The 21,769-nt window shown below is 44.0% G+C and overlaps 1 protein-coding gene across 1 annotated transcript in view; it reads left to right on the top strand.

Moving 5' to 3' along the window:
• The window catches only part of TCTN3 (tectonic family member 3), a 60,116-nt gene extending 46,738 nt beyond the window's left edge, over positions 1-13,378 (top strand). The window contains exons 12-14 of the mRNA XM_073354693.1: positions 4,980-5,145; positions 6,340-6,477; positions 12,233-13,378. Of these exons, the coding sequence (XP_073210794.1) occupies positions 4,980-5,145; positions 6,340-6,477; positions 12,233-12,454 (526 nt within the window). The 3' untranslated portion in view covers positions 12,455-13,378. The remainder of the gene's footprint in view (positions 1-4,979; positions 5,146-6,339; positions 6,478-12,232) is intronic.
• Positions 13,379-21,769: the final 8,391 nt, after the last annotated feature.

Consider the following 21,769-nt stretch of genomic DNA (forward strand, 5'->3'; position numbering starts at 1 on the left):
TATAAAGCTTATACAGGGTAAATTCATAAATTGTCCACCCTCTATAACACTGATAGAGAGAAAAGGAGTACTTGTGGCACCTTAGAGACTAACCAATTTATTTGAGCATGAGCTTTCGTGAGCTACAGCTCACTTCATCGGATGCATGCCATGGAAACTGCAGCAGACTTTATTTATACACAGAGAATATGAAAAAATACCTCCTCCCACCCCACTGTCCTGCTGGACAGCAGCACCACCAGCAGGACAGTGGGGTGGGAGGAGGTATTTTTTCATATTCTCTGTGTATAAATAAAGTCTGCTGCAGTTTCCACGGCATGCATCCGATGAAGTGAGCTGTAGCTCACGAAAGCTCATGCTCAAATAAATTGGTTAGTCTCTAAGGTGCCACAAGTACTCCTTTTCTTTTTGCGAATACAGACTAACACGGCTGTTACTCTGAAAACTGATAGAGAGATATGCACAGCTGTTTGTATTAATCACTTACTCTGGGTTTACTAATAAACAAAAGTGATTTTATTAAGTATAAAAAGTAGGATTTAAGTGTTTTCAAGTAATAACAGTCAGAACAAAGTAAGTCACCAAAGCAAAATAAAACAAACTCGCAAGTCTAAGCCTAATACATTAAGAAACTGATTATAGGTAATATCTCACCCTCAAAGATGTTCCAATAAGCCTTTTTCACAGACTAGAGCCCTTCCTAGTCTGGGCCCAGTCCCTTTCCCCTGGTACAGTCTTTGTTGGATCCAGCAGACATCTCAGGTGGTAAGCAGGAGTTTTCTCATGACTGGCAGCCTCCTTTGTCCTGCTCCACCCCCTTTTAAAGCTTTTGCACAAGGCGAAAATCTTTTGTCTGCTTGTCCCCACCCCCGCCTCATCAATGGAAAAGTACTAGGATTAAGGTAGATTCCAGTATCATGTGACATGGTCACATGTCACTGTAAGACCCCTAGTCTCCATTCTTCCTGGGGTGGCCTACCTACACAGGAAGGTTTGCAGGTAAATAAACCATTTACAACCAATTGTCCTAGTCAATGGGAGCTATCAAGATTCTAAACCACTATTAATGGCCCTCGCTTTGCGTAACTACAGTAGGACTTCAGAGTTATACTTCATATTTCTAGCTTCAGATACAAGAATTCAAATAGGAGGAATATATTCAGTAGGTTATAACCTTTGTTATGATACCTTACAAGAGACCTTTTGCATAAAGTATATTCCAGTTACATCATATTCACACTCATAAGCATATTTCCATAAAACATATGGAGTGCAACATCACACTGCTGTCATTGTCTGACCACAACCCTATAATTTTCCACAACTGTGCGAATTTAAATGGAGAAAATTGAGAAAAATGCTTAAAATAAAAATTGATTTCTGTAAAGTGTGTATGTGTGTGTACGTAAAATAACATAGGAATGGTCAGACCAATGGTCCATATACCACAGTATCCTGTTTTCTGACAGTGCTCAATGCCAGATGCTTCAGAGGGAATGAACAGAACAAGGCAATCATCAAGTGATCTGTCCTGTCTCCAATCCCAACATCACGCCGTCAGAGGTTTAGGGACACCCAGAGCATAGAGTTGCATCCCTGCCAATCTTGGATAATAGCCATTGATGGACCTATCCTCCATGAACTTATTTAATTCTTTTTTGAACTCAGTTATACTTCTGGCCTTTAGCACATCACCTGACAACATGTTCCACAGATTGACTGTGCATTGTGTGAAGAAGTACTTCCTTATGTTTTGTTTTAAACCTGCTGCCTATTAATGTCATTGAATGACCCTAGTTCTTGTGTTATGTGAAGGTGTAAATCACACTTCCCGGTTCACTTTCTCCACATCATTCATGATTTTATAGAGCTCTGTCATATCTCCCCCTTAGTCATCTCTTTTCCAAGCTTTTTAATCTGTTCTTGTGTGGAAGCTGCTCCATACCCCTTATCATTTTTGTTGCCCTTCTCTGTACCTTTTTCATTTCTAATGTATCTTTTTATGAGCTGGGGTGACCAGAACTGCAAGTATTCAAAGTGTGGTGATACCATGGATTTATATAGTGACAGTATGATATATTCTCTCTTATTGTCTATCCCATTCCTAATGATTCCTAGCATCCTGTTTGCTTTTTTGAGTGCTGCTGCACACTAAGCAGATGTTTTCAGAGAACTATCCATGATGACTCCAAGAACTCCTTTTTTTTTTTTTTTTTTTTTGAGTGGTAACAGCTAACTTAAACCCCACCATTTTGTATGTATAGTTGGGATTACGTTTCCCAGTGTACATTACTTTGCATTTATCAACACTAAATTTCATCTACCATTTTGTTGCCCAGTCACCCAGTTTTGTGAGATCCCTTTGTAACTCTTCGCATTATCTTGAGTAATTTTGTATCATTGGCAAACTTGTCACCTCACTGTTTACGCCTTTTTCCAGATAATTTATGAATACGTTGAACAGCACTGGTCCACGTACAGATCCCTGGGGGACATCACTATTTACCTCTTTCCATTCTGAAAACTGACCATTTATTCCGACCCTTTGTTTCCTGTGTTTTAACCAGTTACTAATCCATGAGAGTACCTTCCTTCTTATCCCATGATGGCTTACTTTGCTTAAGAGCCTTTGCTGAGGGACCTTGTCAAAGGCTTTCTGAAAGTCTAAGTAGACTGTTTCCACTGGATCACCCTTGTCCTGTCACCATAGATTTTCTAACATAGATTTTCTAACGAAGAAAATAACAGAACACCACTAGCCGTCACCTTCAGCCCCCAACTAAAACCCCTCCAACGCATTATTAAGGATCTACAACCTATCCTGAAGGATGACCCAACACTCTCACAAATCTTGGGAGACAGGCCAGTCCTTGCCTACAGACAGCCCCCCCACCTGAAGCAAATACTCACCAACAACCACATACCACACAACAGAACCACTAACCCAGGAACCTATCCTTGCAACAAAGCCCGTTGCCAACTGTGCCCACATATCTACTCAGGGGACACCATCACAGGGCCTAATAACATCAGCCACACTATCAGAGGCTCGTTCACCTGCACATCCACCAATGTGATATATGCCATCATGTGCCAGCAATGCCCCTCTGCCATGTATATTGGTCAAACTGGACAGTCTCTACGTAAAAGAATAAATGGACACAAATCAGATGTCAAGAATTACAACATTCATAAACCAGTCGGAGAACACTTCAGTCTCTCTGGTCACGCAATTACAGACATGAAGGTCGCTATCTTAAAACAAAAAAACTTCAAATCCAGACTCCAGCGAGAAACTGCTGAATTGGAATTCATTTGCAAATTGGATACTATTAATTTAGGCTTAAATAGAGACTGTGAGTGGCTAAGTCATTATGCAAGGTAGCCTATTTCCCCTTGTTTTTTCCTACACCCCCCTCCCCCAGACGTTCTTGTTAAACCCTGGATTTGTGCTGGAAATGGCCCACCTTGATTATCATACACATTGTAAGGAGAATGGTCAGTTTGGATGAGCTATTACTAGCAGGAGAGTGAGTGTGTGTGTGGAGGGGTGGGGGGTGAGAAAACCTGGATTTGTGCTGGAAATGGCCCACCTTGATTTTCATACACATTGTAAGGAGAGTGGTCACTTTGGATAAGCTATTACCAGCAGGAGAGTGAGTTTGTGTGTGTGGTTTTTGGAAAAAAGGGAGGGGAGGTGAGAAAACCTGGATTTGTGCTGGAAATGACCCAACTTGATTATCATACACATTGTAAGGAGAGTGATCACTTTAGATAAGCTATTACCAGCAGGAGAGTGGGGTGGGAGGAGGTATTGTTTCATGGTCTCTGTGTAAATAATGTCTTCTGCAGTTTCCACAGTATGCATCCGATGAAGTGAGCTGTAGCTCACGAAAGCTTATGCTCAAATAAATTGGTTAGTCTCTAAGGTGCCACAAGTACTCCTTTCCTTGTCCACATGTTTGTTGACCCCCTCAGATAATTCTAATAGATTGGCTGAGGCACGATTTCCCTTTACAAAAGCTATGTTGATTCTTTCCCAACAAATCCTGTTCATCTATGTGTCTGATTCCACTCTGTTCTTTACTATAGTTTCAATCAATTTACCTGGTACTGAATTTTGGCTTACTGGCCTGTAACTGCCAGGACCACCTCTGGAGCCATTTTTTAAAAATTGGTGTCATGTTAGCTATCTGGTACAACAGTTGATTTAAATGATAGGTTACATACTACACTTCGTAGTTCTGCAATTTCATCTTTGAATTCCTTCAGAACTCTTGGGTGAGTACAATCTGGTGCTAGTGACTTATTACTGTTTAACTTGTTAGTTTGTTCTGAAACCTCCTCTGTTGATACCTCAGTCTGGTTCCTCAGTTCCTCAGATTTGTCACCTAAAAAGAATGGCTCAGATGTGGGAATCTCCCTCGCATCTTCTGCAGTGAGGACTGATACAAAGAATGGCCTTGTCTGTTTAGAGTATTCCTTTAGCACTTAGATCATCCAGTGGCAGGCTTCCTGCTTCTGATGTACTTTTTGTGTGTGTGTGTGTAAAAAATGAATTCTGCCAAGCCTTCATTATAATGAAGTACTCTATGAAGTGATATTCCTACTCCATGATTTACAGAGTCAATAATTTGGTTCATTCTCTTCCTCGAGATACCCTCCTCCCCCAACAAACAAAAAAACCCCATGGTGACAGGATATCTGAGGCACTCCATCAGTCTCCTCAACATGCAGCAAATCATTGTCAGTGTTTTGTGCACTCTTCTTCTCCCTTTTACTTTCATGGAGGACATGGGCTGAATCCATACAGAATTGAACACTAACATTTCCAAAATTCCTCCATGCAGTCATTACCAAAGTAGTAGACACCTTGAAATGGGGTCATTACTGAAGAAAAATGCTCTGTATTAAGAACTGGCTGCTTCTCTGCTCCAAAGGACTCAGACTGCCAAAGATGTGTTCTGTCTCATTTCCAGCATATCCCAAACAATGGAGGATGGAAACTGTAGCTACTTTCAGGAGAAGCTATACCAGGCCCTCCAAGGGGTGAGCAGCCCACAGGCTCTGGCCATAATTGGCAGTGCTGAGCCAACCCAGAGAGATCAGTGGACCAGCCTCATTGTCCGGAACTGCAGCATGCAGGTAATAAGAATGGAGGGCCAACTCTGAACCCAAGTTCTTCTCTTCTGAGCTCGGCATGCAAGATTATATTGCTTTGGGGATCGTGGGAGTGGGAGAGAATCAGAGTTTTCTCTTTCTTCTTTGTTAGTAGCTCGCTACTGGAGTCAAACAGGGTACATATTACTCTGTGTGTCAGACCACTGACCTGGTTCAGGGACCCTAATGCATACAAATAGATGTTGTTGTTCCACACTCATGCTGTTTAGAGGCTCCTCTTTGACTAGACAAGCAGGGAACGAGCAGGATTAACTTTTGTAGCCCCATATTACCCATGTATAAGTGGGTAGGAGAGGTCTAATACTGCAGCCAACGTTTTACTGGCCAGTTCTGAGACTGTGCAGTAGAGCTCACTCTACCCACTTCTTTGTTGCTGTTATAATGCTAGTATTGTAATCTTTGTGTTAATATTGGCCTCTGTCTGACCACTGAGTTATCCTGCTGAATTGTTGTCCTTTGAGACTTACCCTTATCCAGTGTTTGTCTATCTCAGGGCTGATCTACACTAGAAAGTTAGGTCAATCTAGCAACATCACTACCCTTTAGGGACGTAGTTAAGCTGACTTAAGTCCTAATATGGACAGCACTAGCTCAACCTAGCTACTGCCTCTTGGAGAGATGGATTTACTACAGTGACAGAAGAACCCCTTCTGTCGCTATTGTGTCTACACTGTAATGCACAGCAATGCAGCTGCAGCACTGCAGCTGTGCTAATGGAGCATTTCTAGTGTAGACCTAGCCTAAGATTAAGAGGTGACTGGATCATAGTCTTCAGGTAACTACATGGGGAAGAGATTTCTTATAGTAGGTGGCCCTATTCTAGCAGAAATAGTCAAAACAAGATCCAGTGGTTGGAAACTGAAGATGAACAAATTCAGACTAGAAATAAGGTGCACATCTTTAACGGTGGGGGTAATTAACTATTAGAATAACTTTAGTTAGAAATATGGTGGATTCTCCATTACTTGAAATTTTTAATCAAGACTAGATATCTTTCTAAAATATATGTTCTAGCTCAACCAGAAGTTATGTGCTTGATGCTAAAATTAGTGGGTGAGGTTCTGTGGCCTTTGTTATGCAAGAGGTCAGACTAGATTATCTTAATGGTCCTTTCTTGCCTTAAAATCTATGAAAACATCCCCCCTTTTTTTTTCTCAGGCTGGGAATTGTGCCTCCTGCTGTATGGTTCCTGTGTCCTTGAACATCCAGGTATTGTGGGCTGAGGTGGGCCTCCAGTCCAACCCACAAAGTCAAGTGCTGGGAGCACGTTATTGGTATCAGTGTCAGTCTCTGAAGGTATAGTACCATTATTATGCATCTCCACCCCCAAAGGCCATAACGTGGGGGATATGGGTTACATGAAGTCTGAGGGATCCTTCATATAGCTCTGGTATTGAAGGGTTGGAGTTCACGGGATCTTACCATTTGTCCACATAGATTGGCAAGATTACTTCCACATTGCCAGCCACCTGGCCTATAGTAAGTACCTGAGATTTATGATAGAGTTGAATCAGTATTGGTACAAGGTATGGCAATTTGGACTCTTTACGGCGTCAAGGATCTTCACAAAATACCTTGTGGTGGTAATGGCTCACCTGAGGAGTCAAGGTATTCATATCAATGCCTATTTGGACAACTGGCTGATCTGGGGCAGGTCACAACGGGAGACCTCAGCGAGCTGGGACTGCGCTTTGTCCCTATTCAATTGCATGAGACTTCTAGTGAACTGCAAAAAGTTGTCACTCATGCTGTCGCAGATAATAGCAGCTCTATGAATGCTAATCGACTTGACGTTAGAAAGAGTGCACTGCCTGAGGACAGGTTCCAGTTGCTACAAGGACTCTTACTTCATTTGATGTCACAACTAACCACAACAGTACAAATATGCCTCGTAGTGCTAGGCCACATGTTGGTATGCATATATATGACACCACTTGCCAGACTTTGCTTGTGTACCCTCCAGTTCTGGCTCAAGGCTCTCTATTCGTCGATGAAACATCCAATAGCCAAGAAGGTCAAAGTACTACATCATGTCATTGCAGAACTGGTTTCGTGGCTTGAACCTGCAATCACATGAAAAGGGGTCCCTTTTTCAATCCCCTTGTGACGAAGTGGGACTGTTCTTAATGTTTCCTCTGAATACTGTAGGGGTGCCTCGGTTTCCCCTATGCATTTCGTAAGTCTCTAGGTGGTGGGATAAGGGAGTATAATTGTTGCAGAGCAAAGGGCCAGCACTCTGTCTCCTGGCAACTGATGGTCTGGGCCCTTCCCCCCTGCAAAGTGATAGCTAAAGGGTTGGAAAACAAAGGAATCAGGTGACCTCCTGGCCCGGGAAAGGGACAAAGCCCAGAGGAGGAGGGGCTGAAGGGTGAGTCAGTTGGGATTTGTCTGGGGATGAGGAGTGAAGTGCAGACATGGTTGTCTGGCTCATTGCCCCCCAAAATGGACCCAGCTGAGGGGTCCCGTTCTCCATACCTACAAGCTCCGTTTTAAACTGTGTTCCTGTCATCTAATAAATGTCTGTTTTACTGGCTGGCTAAGAGTCACATATGACTGAGAAGTTGGGGTGCAGGACCATCTGGCTTCCCCAGGACCCCGCCTGGGTGGACTCACTGTGGGAAATGCACAGAGGGGCAGAGGATGCTGAATGCTCCAAGGTCAGACCCAGGAAAGTGGAAGCTGTGTGAGCTTTTTGCCCTGAAGACAATCTGCTCACAGAGAGGAGACTTCCCCAGAGTCCTGACTGGCTTCGTAGGGAGCAGTTCCAGAGCATTGCCCAGGGACTCTGTGACACCCCTCCCAAACAAAGACCCTGCTCATGGATGCATCAGTGACAAGTTGGGGAACTCACTTGGACCACTTGCAGATCAAAGACATCTGATCTCCAAATGACATGGGGCTTCATGTGAATGTTGTAGATCTCTGAGCCATCAGACTAGCTTGTCTGGCATTCCTGCCTGTCCTCAAACTCGATAATTCAGGTCTTTGCAGACAATATGACAGCTATGCAACAACATAAACAAGCAACAGGCACCTGCTCTTTGCTCCTCCGCCAAGAGGCCACTGATTTTTGGAATTGGTACCATCAGAATGTGGTAAGACCAATGTCTCTTCACCTCCCAGGAATCAGCAACAACTTAGAAGACTTCCTAAGCAGGACAGTCAGTGACCAACCAGGAATGGTCATTACACAGATCCATCACAGAACTGATATTCCATCCGCGGGGACTCCCATAAGAGACTTTTTTGCCATTAAGGACAATGCAAAATGCAAGAGCTTTTGCTCCACAAGAGTCCTGAGTCCAAGGATGCTAACAGATGCCTTCTTGCTACAGTATAACAAGGGCTTGCTTGTATGCCTTCACACCAATTCCCTTCATTCCCAGGGTGATTTCCAAAATCAAGAGACAAAGCTACAATCTTTCTGGTGCCTTAAATATGGGCCAAGTCAGTTCTGGCTCACAGACCTATTCCAGATGTCCATTCAGCTTCTGATCCATCTCTCAGACAGCCTGGATCTGATCTTGCAGCATTGTGGCCAGACACATCATGCAGACCAGAGTCTCTGCACCTGATGGTATAGCTAGTGGGTGGCTGACCACCACACAGAGAAACTGCTCCATACAGGTCCAGGAAAACATCTACCAGAAGGACATATTCTTGCATGGTAAATAGGTTCTCACTATGCATAGCCCAAAATGGCCTAGACCCAGCCCAGGCCTCAGTACCAAAGATCCTTGAAGACTTACTGTAGCTCAAGCAGACAGGTCTCTTATTCGGTTCTACTGAAGTCCACCTCACAGTGATTTCAACTTATCACCTGCCTGTGCAGTCATGTTTGGTCTTCTCTCACCCCATGGTATCAAAGTTTCTTAAAGGGCTACTACATGCTCAAACACTGGTCAGAGAACCCACTCCTGCCTGGGACCTCAGTGTACTCCTCTTGAGACTGATGGAGCCTCTCGTTGAGCTTCTCTCAGAATGCTTCCTGGGACCACCTCACTCTGAAAACAGAAAGAAAAGGAGTACTCGTGGCACCTTAGAGTTAGTCTCTAAGATGCCACAAGTACTCCTTTTGTTTTTGCGAATACAGACTAACATGGCTGCTACTCTGAAACTCTGAAAACAGTCTTCCTAGTCGCTATCACTTCAGTCAGAAGAGTAAGTGAGCTTCAGGCGCTCCTGGCTGAACCCAAATGCAGTTCCATTGGAATATGGTGATGCTGAGATCTCATCAGAACTTCCTCTCCAACGTGGTCTCAAAATTCCATCTGAGCCTATCCATTCGCTTGCCTGTCTCCTTCCGAAAAGCACATTTATCACTGGGAGAAAAGAAATTACACACACTTGTCATTTCCAGGTCTCTGCTCTATTGACAGAACAAAATCATTCCACCTGTCAATCCTGTCTCTTTCTCCCTATACCAGAGTATTCAAAAGGTCAACTTCTTTCATCTCAAAGAATATTGAAACAGATCACATGATGCATCCTCATGTTATTAGTTGGCTAGTGTACCTCTCCCACTAAATATCAAGGCTAACTCCACCAGCATTCAAGTGATTTCTTCCACCTTTTTCAGATATGTGCCACTATCAGACATCTGCAAGGCAGAAATGTGGAGTAAACCACTGACCTTTGTCAAGCACTGTGCCTTGGATTTAGCTGATCAGATGCCAAGTTTAGGAGAGTAGAACTGTGATGCTGTATGGAATCTGGGAGATACTTGTGGATATTATGAATATCAATATTGTAAAATTGTAATGAGTTGTGCCAGGTATCTGCAAAAATGTTTCAGAGTAACAGCCGTGTTAGTGAGCTGTAGCTCACGAAAGCTCATGCTCAAATAAATTGGTTAGTCTCTAAGGTGCCACAAGTACTCCTTTTCTTTTTGCAAAAATGTTATAATTTGCCAGATATGATAATTTCATTTATGTGTTTGTATCACCTTTGTATTATGAGTTATAGATATATATGTATGTCTGTATTTCAAACTTATGCTATGCTTCTGGGTGACACCCCCAGACAGTTTGGCATCAGTACTGCCTAGCCTGCTTGATGGCCCATTAAGGACCATCAGCTATACAACTGACCCATTGAGAGACAGCAGAGAATACACCTTATGACTCAGCAAGGCATGCATGGGCATGCCTATGGACAGAAAAGGTCCTCCAAGCCTTGTGCTGGGCAGCTTGTGTTGGAAACAAAGGAAGCACAGGGCGCATGGCAAAATAGAATCATAGAATATCAGGGTTGGAAGGGACCTCAGGAGGTCATCTAGTTCAACCTCCTGCTCAAAGCAGGACCAATCCCCAACTAAATCATCCCAGCCAGGGCTTTGTCAAGCCAGGCCTTAAAAACTTGTAAGGAAAGAGATTCCACCACCTCCCTAGGTAATGCATTCCAGTGCTTCACCACCCTCCGAGTGAAAAAGTTTTTCCTAATATCCAACCTAAACCTCCCCCATTGCAACTTGAGACCATTACTCCTTGTTTTGTCATCAGCTACCACTGAGAACAGTCTAGATCTAAATACTATAAAAGACAGCTGCATCTTCTCCATTTTGTCTTCAATCCTGCTTCTTACCTCTGGAGGAACTTTGCTACAAACTGAAGCTCTGAATAAAGACTGAATGATCCATCCAAGCTGTGGATGTATTCCAGAGGGACTTTCAAGTCAGCAAACTCACCAATACTGCTAGGAACCTGATATATGGACTTTGAAGTCTTTGTATGTATGTGACTGCTTTACCCTTTAACATCTCTCTTGTTCTTTCTTTTTTCTTTATAATAAACCTTTTGTTTTAGACACTAAGGGATTGGCTGGCAGTGTGGTATTTTGGGTAAGATCCAAACCTATACTGATCTGGTAACATGGCTGACCCTTTGGGGTCAGAAGAACATTTTGTATATGTGGGCAGAGTTTTTTAAATAACTTCTCACTGTACTGGGCCTAGGTGCTGATTGGGAGCCAGAGAATTGGAATGCAATAAAGGGGGCTTTGTGATTTCTTTTTTTTTTTGCTTCTTGATAACCAGTGTGGGGGATCAGAAGCACAGTTTGTGACTGGTTGGGGAGTGTAACTTCAGTATTACCCACCAGTCTTGGGAGTATCTGCTCTTCCTTTTGCAGCTTGCCCTGATCTTGGCATTTCTAGTGAGGGCTGCCCCAATCACAATGGGTCACAAGAACTACAATCCTTATTTGACTGATGCAGCTAGAATTCCTCATTCCCTCTGTCCTGAGGGGATATTGCTTGCCAATCACCTAAGTAGGGCTCCATACTGATACATAGTGGAAGAAAGGATAGTTACTTACGCTACAGGCATCCGATGAAATAAGCTGTAGCTCATGAAAGCTTATGCTCAAACAAATTGGTTAGTCTCTAAGGTGCCACAAGTCCTCCTTTTCTTTTTGCTACAGTAACTGTGATTCTTCTAGATGTTGTCAGTGTGGATCTCATGACCTGCTCTCAGAGTCCTTGGTTACTAGGAGCTTCAGATTGTGAGGGAACCGAGAGAAGGTCATGGCTGCTCTGCCTTTTGTGCCCTGTCATGGGAGCATGAGGTAGTACAGGGTGCATGTGTGACCCCAATGGACACAGCAATAAAAAAAAAAGTCTGGTTTTGTATGTATGAGGTGCGTGCACACCGTACAGTGGGAACCACACTGACAAAAACATCTAGGAGAACCACAGCTACTGCAGGGTAAGTAACTATTCTTCTTCTACACTGCTCTGTAAAGTGTCCCAGTTCTTCATTCTGAAGGGGAAAGGGAAAGGGGTATACCCACACATGAAAGTACTACATTTCTCTTATACCTCATCAAAACACTTCCCTGTGGTATGCCTGACCACAGTGTCAGAGTTCTTTTCACTTTGAAAATATGATCTATCTACAGGAGATGGTAGTAATAGCTAGTGGAGACTGCTTGCTATTTGGAGCCTCACCAGTCATTTTGGGCAGCCTTTACCTCTGCAGAAACATGCCCTATGTTGGAAGATGCATCTGTGGCTCTGGGAATGCTAAGCTGTTGGTGTTTTCCTTTTCCTGCAGTCCCTCAGCATGACCATGGTGCCTTTGACAACCGTCGTTGCCTTCACTGACATGACAGAATGGCCAGAGCCTCCACGTAGCCAGCCCAGCACGTACTGGAAACTCCCATTTGACTTCTTTTTCCCCTTCAAGGTTGCACTGAATGGGGGGATAAGCTGTCAAGGAGACCTGGCTGGTGCTTTCCTGATGTCTCTCACATTCTGCAGCATTCTCAGCTTCTGAAGAGAATGAAGTCTGGTGCTCAGCTCCTCATGGCAACATTTATGCCCAGATAGTACCAGAGAGCTCACTCCATCCTGCTGTATCCTGGTGTCATATCTGGTGCCAGTTCCTCACCTGGGTGAGACAATACGAGAGATACAGTGACCTAAATGATTCCTCTTTGTTCTTGTGAACAGCAAAGAAAGTGTTTATCTGACAGCTAGAAAAGGCAGGTGTTTCAGGGAATCCTGTTAATGTAATGGTACAGTCAGAATATGATGCAGACCAAAGACTCTTCCATTCTGTTCAGGTTCTCACCCTGTGCCTATCATCATGCTATCCCTATTCCTTCCTGTAGTGCATTGTGACATGATTAACGTCTGTCACCTGTGATTCTTCCATGTCTGCAATCCCTTTATGCAGATTTGTGAAGGTCAACCCAGCATTGCTCATGGGGGATGGGAGGGCAGAAGGAGCAGTCTCTGTGTGGAACAAAGAGGAGAGAGGGAATGAAAAGGAACTCTCTTTATTCTGTCCCCTACAAGAAGGAAAAGTCCCTTCTGAGCTGAGCAGTATGGAGAAAAGTGTGGCTTTCATTTCTAGTTTCCCTCCCTATTGGTGGGGAGTCTGGAGCTCACTTGTTCAGCTCCCTGTTACAGAAGGGCCTCATCTTTCCATGTGGAATTGTAAATAATACATTTTAAATCTGATATAATTTATCCAGTGATGGTTTCAATAGAAACTATCAGTGCCTCTGTGACTGTCTTTAGAATGTATGCCTTTGTTAGGGGATCTGAATTATTATTCAGTGAGTGGTACTATAATGACCTATCTACTAGTCTCCTCTGGCCCATTTTAAATAAGCTGGCCTTGTGCATCTGTGTCAATCTTTATCTCTTATTTTTGTGTTAATCTCTTCAAATAAAATTATCAATTGAACATGCATTACTTTATAAAAATGTTTTTATTTGCAAGATGAATATGCAAGACACAAGGAATTATGGAGGTTCCGTCCTTTGGGATTACTGTCCTGGGAATTTTATGCCCAGGTATCTTGACAGCTCTCCTTTCCACCCTTACAGCTCTTCCCTCATGCGTATGGGCTCAGTGCCACACTCCCCACCTGTGGTGGTTTAGGAATCTCTAAAACTGGGAAGTACTACTGCTTCAGGTCCAAGCAGAGGCTATACTGGCAGTGAAAGCCATCGTGAATGTTGGATGATGTATAGGAGATGGGCCATTGTGAGCAGTTGGAGATTAAAGTGAATTATTTTAGAACAGGTTTGCAACGTATTATGAGGCTGCAGTGTCATGCAACACCTAGGGTTTGACCCTGGCCTCCTGTGTCTCAGTGACATTTCATAGATTTCAGGGCTGGAAAAGACCTCTATTATCTTGGGATAAATGAAGGGGGCAGGTGGGGGGGGGTAGCTTCCTTTTATGGACACCCAGCCAGCCAGTTAGCTATAAAATCACTCTTGGTAGCTGTTCTCTACTTGCTTTACCTGTAAAGGGTTAAAAAGCCCATAGGTTAAAAAAAAGGGAGCGGGCACCTGACCAAAAGAGCCAATGGGAGGGCTAGAACTTTTTAAAATTGGGGAAAAAACTTCCCTTTGTCTGTCTGTTGTTCTCCAGAGAGAGGGCAGAGACAGAGCTGGGACTGTGCTATAAGAGGTTTGAGCCAGGTATGGAAAACCATCAAATCATACCTAGGAATTGCTTATCTGAAACCCCAGATATGTAAGTAAATCAGGGAATGTCTAGGAAGATGCAATTAGGGTTATTTCTTCTCAGCTTGTGGACTCCTCTGTGCTAACCCCAGGTGCTTTTATTTTGCTTGTAACCTTTAAGCTGGATATCAAGAAACCATTCTTGATGCTTAATTATTATATTTGCTTTTTTTAAATCTAGCAATAGCCTAAATTGCAGATATATTTTTTCTTTTTTGTTTTTAATAAAATTTACCTTTTTAAAGAACAGGATTGGCTTTTTTGTGTCCTAAGAGGTTTGTGCATATGTTGTTTGTTTAGCTGGTGGCAACAGCTGATTTCCTTTGTTTTCTTTCTCAGCTCTTCCCCAGAGTGGGGGTGAAAGGGCTTGAGGGTACCCCACAGGAAGGAATTCCCAAGTGCTTTTTCCTGGGTTCTCAAAAGGGGTTTTTTGCACTTGAGTGGTGGCAGCATCTACCCATCCAAGGTCAGAGAAAAGCTGTAACCTTGGGAGTTTAATACTAGCCTGGAGTGGCTAGTATTAATTTTTTAGAATCCTTGTGGGCCCCCACCTTCTGTACTCAAAGTTCCAGAGTGGGGAATCAGCCTTGACAGATCTATTCAAGGTGTGGTCAAACCACAGCTCGTGAGCTGTATGTGTCTCTTTTACAGTTAAAGTGGAGCTCACGAGCTGAAGCCCCGAGCCCTGACTAAAATCCCAAGACCGCCCCACACACAGCTGGTAGGCAGAGAATGTATGTGTGGGGCCTCCAGGAAATACTTCAAAAGATTCTAAGCCCTGAGCTACCGTGAGAGTGAGGCCAATAGAAAGAGAAGCTCTCACATGTGCATTATATCAGGAAATTGCATCATTCTGTTTTCAGAATGTTGTGCTGACCTCCTGTGCTCACTGTCTCCCTGCATTCCACAGAATACAGGCTGTGTTTACTGTTCACAAATCTCATTTGAATAGTTTTAGATTTAAGTGTTAACTCTATGTTAATTTTGTGGATGACAATGATATCTTCAAATTGTAAGAAATGCAAGCATGAAGAAGAAAACTGAAGTTTTAAGCCAGAATGGGAGGAAGATTTTGCATTCACTGTTAAAGGTGGCAAACCCCTGTGCCTTAACTGCAATGCATTGCTCACTCACTACAAAGCGAGCAATTTGAAATGTTACTACAAAATGAATCACAATTTTTCATCTAAATACCCTCCTGAATCAGAATTAAGGGTAAACAAGCATTAAAATCATGCCTAAACAGTCAGACTACACTTGGTGTTCAATAAGGAAGCTGACAATGAGCAAAGCTAGTTTTATTAGTCATGGTATATCACTCATGCTAAATGTCCATATTGTGATGGAGAATTTGTTAAGAAGAATGTTGCAGGAGTGGTTGCAATTTTAGATTCAAGTAACACAAAACTTAATGACTAATAAAGCAAATTCTAATTTTGTGCCATAGCGCAGAGAGGCAGATCTCCCAGATCAGTGATGATGTTGCAAGCAAGATGCAAAATGATCTAAAGAATTCTCAATGAATCCACAGATATACAAGATAAACCACAACTAGTGATATTTGTTCACTATGTTTTCACTGATGTAATTGCGAGAGAAGAAATGTTGGACTGTAGCATAACGTGCACTCATTGCCACAGCACCTCTTGCCGGTCATCTGGGAATTAGCTCATCCCAGCCTCAGAGCACCTCCTGCTGGCTGGTGTCTCCCTACGGGTACCTGCTTCCTGCTCAATCTCCACCACTTATAGTATTTCTGACTACATGTCCCTCACCGGCCTGCAGTGCCGCTTCTCCTGGGTACTGCCCGCAGCAGTACCCTGACACTCAGGGTCCTCCCCTCCCCGGGGAACCCCAATCCTCTAAGCCCATCTTGCCTTAATGACCCACTGCCAGTCTTCATCTAGGCCCTTCCCTCAGGGGCAAATTGCAGTCCAAAATGGCCACTGATCATCAGCCAGGGGGTCGGACCTGCTGCCTCCCCACAGCCCTAATGCCTCCCCCGCCCCCCTTTTTCTCTATCCGGCAGCCAGGTCCATCTCTCTCCAAGACTGGAGAGAGACTGACTATCTCTTCTGGTCTTCTCCCTTTTATACTGGCTTAGCCAGCTCTGATTGGCTGTCTCCCAGGCTTCTCTGATTGGCTCTCAGCCCCAGCCCCCTCCAAGGGCTGGCCTTTAACCCTTTCTGAGCCGGAGCAGGGTGACCGCCCCGCTACATGGACTTAGTGATGCTAAAAGAAACAACCCACAGTGTTGACGTAAAGAATGCACTGGACAAAGCACTGACAAATGCTGATGTTCCACTGGATAAACCTGTCAGTGTTGCAATGGATGGAGCACCTGCAATGGTGGTGGTGGTGGGGGGGGGGAAGTAGGCCTTATCAGACTCTTGAAAAGTGATCCCAAATTTCTGGAATTTCTCCCTCTTCATTGCATAATCCATGGTGAGGATCTCACAGGCAGATACTTCAACTACAAAAGTGGTCCTAGAAATTGTCAGTTTCATCTGCTCAAATGGGAAGACTCCGTGACACTCAAAAATTTCATCGAAGAGCTGGAACTTGAAGACAAACCTAATGACATCTCTTTCTAATGTATTGTGAGGTGGTTATCAACCACCAGTGTCTTAAATAGGTTTGTGGAACTGTTGGAGCCTATCAATGCTTTCCTCGAAGAAAAGGAAATGTCTTATCCACAATTGGAAGATGAGCAATGGATGCAGGATCTGATATTTTTCACTGATATTATGCAGCATCTGCAAACTCTCAATTTGGCACTCCAAGGGAAGGAGAAGGTTATTTCTGTCCTTATTCACACAGTCTTCAGCTTCCAGAACAAGTTCTGAAAGGAGACATAATGCTAAGAGACTTCAACAAGTTTCCATATCTCAAAAGTAGGGTAAACACAATTCCTGAAATGGAAGTAGATCACAAACTCGAGGAATACAGAGGTAAATTACAAGGATTGCTTGATGAATTTCAGGCCAGGGTTGAAGACTTGCAGAAGTTGAGATCCTGCTTTGCCTTTCTTGTAAACCCTGATGTGATCAACAATAGCTGTCCAATTCCCAAAACTGTGGTTACAGAAATATTTACTGTAAAATGGAACTACTGGAATGCCAGGAGGACAGGGTTCTAAAGGACAGGGAGATTAGAGAGGCTATTAATATAAAAAACTCAATAATGGGAGATTTCAACTATCCCCATATTGACTGGGTCGTCACCTCAGGCCGGGATGCATTGACACCTTAAATGACTGCTTCTTGGAGCAGCTAGTCCTGGAACCCACAAGAGGAGAGGCAATTCTTGATGTAGTCCTAAGTAGAGCACAGGATCTGGTCCAAGAAGTGAATATAGCTGGACCACCAACATCCCTTTGGTGGGGAAAACACCACAGGAGCCCAACACTGTAGCATTTAATTTCAGAAAAAAGGACTACACAAAAATGAGGAAGTTAGTGAAACAGAAATTAAAAGGTACAGCGCAAAAAGTGAAATCCCGGCAAACTGCATGGAAACTTTGTAAAGACACCATAATAGAGGCTCAACTTAAATGTATATCCCAAATTAAAAAACATAATAAGAGAACCAAAAAAGTGCCACTGTGGCTAAACAACAAAGTAAAAGAAGCAGTGAGAGGCAAAAAGGCATCCCTTAAAAAGTGGAAGTTAAATCCGAGTGAGGAAAATAGAAAGGAGCATAAACTCTGGCAAATGAAGTGTAAAAATATAATTAGGAAGGCTAAAAAAGAATTTGAAGAATAGCTAGCCAAAGACTCAAAAATAATAAAAAATGTTTTCAAGTACATCAGAAGCAGGAAGCCTGCTGAACAACCAGAGGGGCCACTGGATGATCAAGATGCTAAAGGAGCACTCAAGGACAATAAGGCCATTGCAGAGAAACTAAATTAATTCTTTGCATGGTCCTCGCGGCTGAGGAATCATAGAATCATAGAATATCAGGGTTGGAAGGGACCTCAGGAGGTCATCTAGTCCAACCCCCTGCTCAAAGCAGGAGCAATCCCCAATTAAATCACCCCAGCCAGGCCTTTGTCAAGCCTGACCTTAAAAACTTCTAAGGAAGAAGATTCTACTACCTCCCTAGGTAACGCATTCCAGTGTTTCACCGCCCTCCTAGTGAAAAAGTTTTTCCTAATATCCAACCTAAACCTCCCTCACTGCAACTTGAGACCATTACTCCTTATTCTGTCATCTAGACTATTCTCAGTGGTAGAAGAACCATCCTCTCTGGAACCACCTCTCAGGTAGTTGAAAGCACCTATCAAATCCCCCCTCATTCTTCTCTTCTGCAGACTAAACAATCCTCAGTTCTCCTCATAAGTCATGTGTTCCAGACCCCTAATCATTTTTGTTGCCCTTCGCTGGACTCTCTCCAATTTTTCCACATCCTTCTTGTAGTGTGGGGCCCAAAACTGGACACAGTACTCCAAATGAGGCCTCACCAATGTCAAATAGAGGGGAACGATCACGTCCCTCGATCTGCTCGCTATGCCCCTACTTATACATCCCAAAATGCCATTGGCCTTCTTGGCAACAAGGGCACACTGTTGACTCATATCCAGCTTCTTGTCCACTGCCACCCCTAGGCCCTTTTCCGCAGAACTGCTGCCTAGCCATTCAGTCCCTAGTCTGTAGCGGTGCATTGGATTCTTCCGTCCTAAGTGCAGGACCCTGCACTTACCCTTGTTGAACCTCATCAGATTTCTTTTGGCCCAATCCTCCAATTTGTCTAGGTCCCTCTGTATCCTATCCCTACCTGCCACCGTATCTACCACTCCTCCTAGTTTAGTATCATCCGCAAATTTGCTGAGAGTGCAATCCACACCATCCTCCAGATCATTTATGAAGATATTGAACAAAACCGGCCCCAGGACCGACCCTTGGGGCACTCCACTTGATACCCGGCTGCCATCTAGACATGAAGCCACTGTTCACTACCCGTTGAGCCCGATAATCTAGCCAACTTTCTACCCACCTTATAGTGCATTCATCCAGCCTATACTTCTTTAACTTGCTGACAAGAATACTGTGGGAGACCGTGTCAAAAGCTTTGCTAAAGTCAAGAAACAATACATCCACTGCTTTCCCTTCATCCACAGAACCAGTAATCTCATCATAGAAGGTGATTAGATTAGTCAGGCATGACATTCCCTTGGTGAATCCATGCTGACTGTTCCTGATCACTTTCCTCTCATGTAAGTGCTTCAGGATTGATTCCTTGAGGACCTGCTCCATGATTTTTCCGGGGACTGAGATGAGGCTGACTGGCCTGTAGTTCCCAGGATCCTCCTTCTTCCCTTTTTTAAAGATTGGCACTACATGAGCCTTTTTCCAGTCATCTGGGACTTCCCCCGTTCGCCACGAGTTTTCAAAGATAACGGCCAATGGCTCTGCAATCACAGCCGCCAACTCATTTAGCACTCTCGGATGCAGCGCATCCGGCCCCATAGACTTGTGCACGTCCAGCTTTTCTAAATAGTCCCTAACCACTTCTTTCTCCACAGAGGGCTGGCCACCTACTCCCCATGCTGCGTTGCCCAGCGCAGCAGTCTGGGAGCTGACCTTGTTCATGAAGACAGAGGCAAAAAAAGCATTGAGTACGTTAGCTTTTTCCACATCCTCTGTCACTAGGTTGCCTCCCTCATTCAGTAAGGGGCCCCCACTTTCCTTGGCTTTCTTCTTGTTGCCAACATACCTGAAGAAACCCATCTCTGGCTAGCTGCAGCTCCAGGTGCGATTTGGCCCTCCTGATTTCATTCCTACATGCCCGAGCAACATTTTTATACTCTTCCCTGGTCATTTGTCCAATCTTCCACTTCTTGTAAGCTTCTTTTTTATGTTTAAGATCTGCAAGGATTTCACTGTTAAGCCAAGCTGGTCGCCTGCCATATTTACTATTCTTTCGACACATCGGGATGGTTTGTCCCTGTAACCTCAATAGGGATTCTTTGAAATACAGCCAGCTCTCCTGGACTCCTTTCTCCCTCATGTTATTCCCCCAGGGGATCTTACCCATCAGTTCCCTGAGGGAGTTGAAGTCTGCTTTCCTGAAGTCCAGGGTCCGTATTCTGCTGCTTACCTTTCTTCGCTGTGTCAGGATCCTGAACTCGACCAACTCATGGTCACTGCCTCCCAGATTCCCATCCACTTTTGCTTCGCCTACTAATTCTTCCCGGTTTGTGAGCAGCAGGTCAAGGAAAGTTCTCCCCTTAGTTGGCTCCTCCAGCACTTGCACCAGGAAAATGTCCCCTACATTTTCCAAAAACTTCCTGGATTGTCTGTGCATCGCTGTAGTGCTCTCCCAGCAGATATCAGGATGATTAAAGTCGCCCATGAGAACCAGGGCATGCGATCTAGTAGCTTCTGCGAGTTGCCAGAAGAAAGCCTCATCCACCTCATCCCCGCTGGTCCAGTAGTCTATAGCACACTCCCACCACGACATCACTCTTGTTGCTCACACTTCTAAACTTAATCCAGAGACACTCAGGTTTTTCTGCAGTTTCATACCGGAGCTCTGAGCAGTCATACTGCTCCCTTACATACAGTGATACTCCCCCACCTTTTCTGCCCTGCCTGTCCTTCCTGAAAGAAAAGGAGTACTTATGGCACCTTAGAGACTAACCAATTTATTTGAGCATAAGCTTTCGTGAGCTACAGCTCACTTCATCGGATGCATACTGTGGAAAGTGTAGAAGATCTTTTTATACACACAAAGCATGAAAAAATACCTCCCCCCACCCCACTCTCCTGCTGGTAATAGCTTATCTAAAGTGATCACTCTCCTTACAATGTGTAGGATAATCAAGTTGGGCCATTTCCAGCACAAATCCAGGTTTTCTTCCCCCCCCAACACACAAAAACCCACTCACCTGTTGGTAATAGCTTATCTAAAGTGACCACTCTCCTTACAATGTGTATGATAATCAAGGTGGGCCATTTCCAGCACAAATCCAGGGTTTAACAAGAACGCCTGGCGGGGGGTAGGAAAAAACAAGGGGAAATAGGTTACCTTGCATAATGACTTAGCCACTCCCAGTCTCTATTCAGGCCTAAGTTAATTGTATCCAATTTGCAAATGAATTCCAATTCAACAGTCTCTCGCTGGAGTCTGGATTTGAAATTTTTTTGGTGTAATATCGCAACTTTCATGTCTGTAATCGCGTGACCAGAGAGATTGAAGTGTTCTCCGACTGGTTTATGAATGTTATAATTCTTGACATCTGATTTGTGTCCATTTATTCTTTTACGAATAAAAAGAAGAGTTCCAGAAGTCACCTACTACAGGACAGGCCTAACAAAGAAAATAACAGAACGCCACTAGCTGTCACCTTCAGCCCCCAACTAAAACCCCTCCAACGCATTATTAAGGATCTACAACCTATCCTGAAGGATGACCCAACACTCTCACAAATCTTGGGAGACAGGCCAGTCCTTGCCTACAGACAGCCCCCCCACCTGAAGCAAATACTCACCAGCAACCACATACCACACAACAGAACCACTAACCCAGGAACCTATCCTTGCAACAAAGCCCGTTGCCAACTGTGCCCACATATCTATTCAGGGGACACCCTCACAGGGCCTAAT

This window comes from Lepidochelys kempii, chromosome 7 (genome assembly GCF_965140265.1).
Source record: "Lepidochelys kempii isolate rLepKem1 chromosome 7, rLepKem1.hap2, whole genome shotgun sequence".
NCBI classification, from domain to species: domain Eukaryota; kingdom Metazoa; phylum Chordata; order Testudines; family Cheloniidae; genus Lepidochelys; species Lepidochelys kempii.